Source organism: Monopterus albus, unplaced genomic scaffold (assembly GCF_001952655.1).
Source record: "Monopterus albus unplaced genomic scaffold, M_albus_1.0 scaffold234.1, whole genome shotgun sequence".
Classification (NCBI taxonomy): Eukaryota; Metazoa; Chordata; class Actinopteri; order Synbranchiformes; family Synbranchidae; genus Monopterus; species Monopterus albus.
In genome coordinates, this window is record NW_018128114.1 from 179521 (window position 1) to 184703 (window position 5183).

At 41.7% G+C, this 5183-nt stretch overlaps 1 protein-coding gene across 4 annotated transcripts in view; it reads left to right on the plus strand.

The window, feature by feature from the left end:
* Window positions 1-3503: 3503 nt before the first annotated feature.
* Window positions 3504-5183, plus strand: part of LOC109971757 (inactive dipeptidyl peptidase 10-like) — a 78732-nt gene continuing 77052 nt past the window's right edge. For all 4 annotated transcript variants that reach the window (XM_020620205.1, XM_020620204.1, XM_020620206.1 and 1 more), the window contains exon 1: window positions 3504-3904. In XM_020620205.1, the coding sequence (XP_020475861.1) occupies window positions 3845-3904 (60 nt within the window). In that variant the 5' untranslated portion in view covers window positions 3504-3844. The remainder of the gene's footprint in view (window positions 3905-5183) is intronic.

The following is a 5183-nucleotide window of genomic DNA, read 5'->3' on the forward strand; positions in this document are numbered from 1 at the left end:
GCTGAACCTACTTGGACACTGCTTTGCAAAACTATGGATTTTGATGCGATTTTTTGGAGAGGTAGGGCATGGCCCATGGAACAATCTGTTACATTGTGTTGGTGATCCAAATCATCACCCTGATCCATGAATTGTTTTAATGGCATTATGGGGCAACTGAGACGGCTTGGGGGAGGTTAGCGCTCTCTAAGTGCTGTCTAGTTGTCTCCTCTGTCAGTGGAATCGATTTCATTATGAAAATCAGTAAGGGATACAGGGCTTTTAACTTTCCCATCTTAAAAATACAGTATTAAGATGCTTAAATATGTTTTACACCCAGTGTAGTCACACAGATAAAAGCATTACATTCACCACTGTGACTTCACACCAATTTGCTCTGTGTTATTACTCTGGCTGTACAGATCCATACTTCCTGGTGACACTTTACCCTTCTACTGTTGGACAGCGACACATTTCCACATAGTTTCAACAAACTAACTCACACCTCCTCTACCTTTACCTCATACTGCACATCAAAAGATTGTTCATCTCACTCTTTAAAACTGCTTTCATTGAAGGTAAGCAGTGGCCTTCAAAGTGCTCTGTGATATGCTAACAGAGGAGAAGCCCTTTACTTACTGATGTTGACATGCACCAGGCAGGGTGGGCAAACTCTGACTGCTGTTGTTTAGTTTACAGCTGACAGCCACTGTACTATCACCACGTAGCAGATCACAACAAGATGTGGGATCTCTTCCAAACATGTTTCTGGTTAATTATGTTAAAATGCCTCTGTGGTCAAATGTAGCTTGCAGGTAATTTCACTCTGTCAGTGGTTTGGACTTGCTGCCAGCAGTAATATCAACTCTGGTGCTTTGATTATAGCACCGACAGAAAAGCTGGTCATGTAAATGCATTTAGAAGTTTTCATATAATAACAGCACATGACTAGCTACAGCACTAAACTATACATGACATGTGCAAAACCTCCTCATCTGCCCAAGAAAAATACACAGGAAATTGCTTGTGACATCTGAAGATGGAGCACTGATCAGAGCAGTAGTAAATCTCCGCCCTGGGCGGAGATTATTGTTAACTCTGTACAATAGCACAGAAACAACACAGACAATACAAACAGTACAGAGTAAGTTCTTAGCTTTGGAGGCTAAAACATGATAGCGTGTGTCATTAGCACTGTGTAGCAGATTAAAGAGGATTTGGTATTTTGATGGTAGCAGCAGATTTCTTTAATTTTTTTCGTGTCCTGCAGGTAGATATAAAATGTATGCCATAGTTCCTGCCTCATTTTTATGAGGTGAAATAAAAATGAACAATAAAAAACCAAAGGACAAATCTTAAAGCTACTCAGCCTAAGGCACCCTAGGGTGGCAGTTTGCCAACCATAGCTCTGCAGAGGTTTAGAGAATAAAGGCACATTTTTGCCTAATACTCAACCTGATACTTAGGAAGAACAAAGTGGCAAACTGACTTTGTAATTACTCCCACCCTGGATGTCAGCTTTGTTTGACTTTCTGAGATGGGTGAGTCTCGTCCAGTATCTCTGCGCATGTGCACAGTGCCATGCATTAACTTGCTGTCTGTGGTTTTGTCTCTTGCCTTTGAAGGTAATTTAGACGGTGCCTTGTACAGTGTCTCCATGCGGGCTGCAATCTTTAGGTGTATGACACTTAAATAAACAGCTGATGTTTTAAATAAACTTCCTGTGTCTTCCAACTAATCCTTTTGGTCACTTCTGCTTTTCCATGCTGTCATATCTATTGTTCAGAGTTTCTTTCATCATCATATCTGATAAATCTTCTGTGTGTCCTTCAATCCTTGAGCCAGTGGGGTTTTATAGCAGCATGTTATTATTGCGCCCTGCGATGGATTGGCGACCTGTCCAGGGTGTACCCCGCCTTCGCCCGATTGCCGGCCGGGATTGGCTCCGGCCCCACCCGTGACCCCGTTCAGGGACTAAGCGGTAGAAAATGAATGAATGAATGAATGTTATTATTGCACAGCCCGCCACATCCTCATCACCACTGTGACCTTCAGGATGGTGAGGGCGGTTCATCTGAAAGGATCCACCTTCCCACTGCTGGCTTTACTCAGCCACCAGCTTCTAGACTCCAGGGGGTTCCTGTCCCATGTCCTATCTCCTACTGTATCTCCATGGGCATTCATATAATGATGTTGCTTCACGTGGAGTAGGTCTTTACTGCCACAGGAAAAACACTTGGTTTACATTATACTAGCTGATCTTTGGTTGATGATATGACCCTTGGTCATAATATACATAATATTTTGTCCAATTTACTTTAATTTGAATGATAACTCACAATTTATCCCATATAATTGACATTAACAAGAATGAGCTGGCGATATGCCACACTAGTATCCACCAGCAATCTAAACAATAACCATATCCCACCAGAAGGTGATCCCTAGGATGTACAGCTTATAATATTTCATTTACTTTGGACTGAAATAGTCACTGTAAAACTGAGAACATAACTGTACTTCTTTATAAAAGTGAGAGTGCACCTAAAATGACATTTCACATATTATACTGTAAAGCTTACTTTGAAGTCTGTAATAATTCTGAACAGAAGAGTAAAACACTGCAGTGTGAAACTATCAAATGTCTCCCAACAGTTACTCTTATTGGCGTATGTGTGTATTGAATAAATGTTCATACTTTCTACCAAACTATATTTTTCTAATGCACACAGGTCAGAAGAGTTGCAAAGTGCTTTATACTGTAAATGTGGTTAAAACTTGAAGGGAAAACTGGTTATAAAAACAACAGCAGCATGTGCTGCAGCTTTATAGACATAATGCACTTTACAATGCAACAAACTGTCTCCTGTTTTATGATCCTGTTATGCAATTTATCAAATAGCTCATCTTTCAACACAAAAAGTGCTTTGCAGTATATTACATGTCTAATAACGATTTAAGATTTATGAGGGAAAAAACACATTTTTTGGAGGATTAGAACTCTTTTTATTTGTGTTTGGTGTCCGGCAGCCAAGGAAGTTATGTTTTGGTTCTGTGTGAGTGCTGGTGAGCAGGATCACGGACAACTAGCTGGATGGATCATTGGCATATGTGGTACAGGCAGTGGTGGGGACCAAGACAAGTGATAAGACTTTGGCTGAAAAATATCAAAGGTCAGTGTCATAAAAATAACTAAACAATCACACACACACATTCCCATCTTTAACATGGGGAAAAGTTATCAAACTAATTTTTAGTTTTAAATTTGACACATGTAGGGTGTCAGTGTCTATCACCAGACCAAAATTCATCCAGATCTGATCTGGATTCTGGACAGCCATTTAAATGTAACATTGAAAACTTCATTTAACCCATATTTTCTGTCATAACTTGGCCTATAATGAAGACAGAACACTGACATATTCGGGTATGATGCACAGTTTATCTACCTATCATGCCTTAAAAGATGATCCGGATCAAGGATTTCAGGACGCATTTTGTGTTGTTCTGCTAATTTGCAAGGTCGAACGTTGCGCCTTGGCGGAGGGACACACGCTCTCTGAGGGCTCTTGTTAATAGCCTGTTATGTTGCTGCTTATCTGGGATAGTGAGGACTAACTTTGCGCTAATATCGGATAAATAAACAGCGCGCTCGTACTCACAGCTGGCGCACCAGCGAGCCAGTGTGAGCGCATGAGGCATCATTGGCTGAGAAACAAGACGACAGCTTACATCGAGCCAATTAACTAGTTTCAGTGAGTCCTCTGCCAGAGCTTTTCTGTAACCACTCTCAGCGGCAGATTGTCGATCGGCGGACGGACTGAGTTTCCCTTTACGCGACTGAAGCTCCTCACAGTGTTGGAACATGAACCAAAGCGCAGGAGCAGCGCAGCAAGGGCGGAGATACTCCACGGATCTCCTGAAGGTAAGCAGCAGCAGTGCTGCTTGGTGCTTTTCATCGAATCCTGTTTCTTGTGGCTTGCTTTGGGAATTATTTTCTGCTTCACTCATGTGGCACAAATGCCCGCAACTCCTGAGGTTTAACTTTAGGAAGTGAAAGGAGTCTCTTCAATAAGAGAATAAAGTTGGCAGCTTGCTCGAAGTTGCCAGGAGCAAAACCAACCCACGTGGAGGAAGTTAAAAGCCACTTGAACATGCAGCTGTGCTTGTGAGTCTGTACGTACATCAGCTCCTGTGGATCAGGTAGAGCCTCAGATAAACGTTTGACTTGAAGGCAGGTTAAACGGTGTTCCCGTTTGATGACGGTTTGTCTCGAGTGCATCCACTTCATTAAATTATTTATGAGACTATGAATATGCCGACAAATATGGCAGGGCCATTAACATTTAACATTGATCCTGGTATGCATTTTGTCTTTCATGATCTGAAACTATATGAAAGATGAATGCTATCTTGGATATCAAAACATAACATATCAAAGGGGGTGCGACGTTCAAACGAGTCTGTGCCATTACCTGTTTTACCACAGTGGGTACGGAAAGTATTCAGACCCCCTTAAATTTTTCACTCTTTGTTATATTGCAGCCATATGCTAAAATCATTTAAGTTCATTTTTTTCCTCATTAATGTACACACAGCACCCCATATTGACAGAAAAACACAGAATTTTTGACATTTTAGCAGATTTATTAAAAAAGAAAAACTGAAATATCACATGGTCATAAGTATTCAGACCCTTTGCTGTGACACTCATATATTTAACTTAGGTGCTGTCCATTTCTTCTGATCATCCCTGAGATGGTTCTACACCTTCATTTGAGTCCAGCTGTGTTTGATTATACTGACTGGACGTGATTAGGAAAGCCACACACCTGTCTAAGACCCTACAGCTCACAGTGCATGTCAAAGCAAATGAGAATCATGAGGTCAAAGGAACTGCCTGAAGAACTCAGAGACAGAATTGTGGCAAGGCACAGATCTGGCCAAGGTTACAAAAAAAAAAAGAATTTCTGCTGCACTTAAGGTTCCTAAGAGCACAGTGGCCTCCATAATCCTTAAATGGAAGACGTTTGGGACGAACAGAACCCTTCCTAGAGCTGGCCGTCCGGCCAAACTGAGCTATCAGGGGAGAAGAGCCTTGGTGAGAGAGGTACAGAAGAACCCAAAGATGACTGTGGCTGAGCTCCAGAGATGCAGTCAGGAGATGGGAGAAAGTTGTAGAAAGTCAACCACCACTGCAGCCC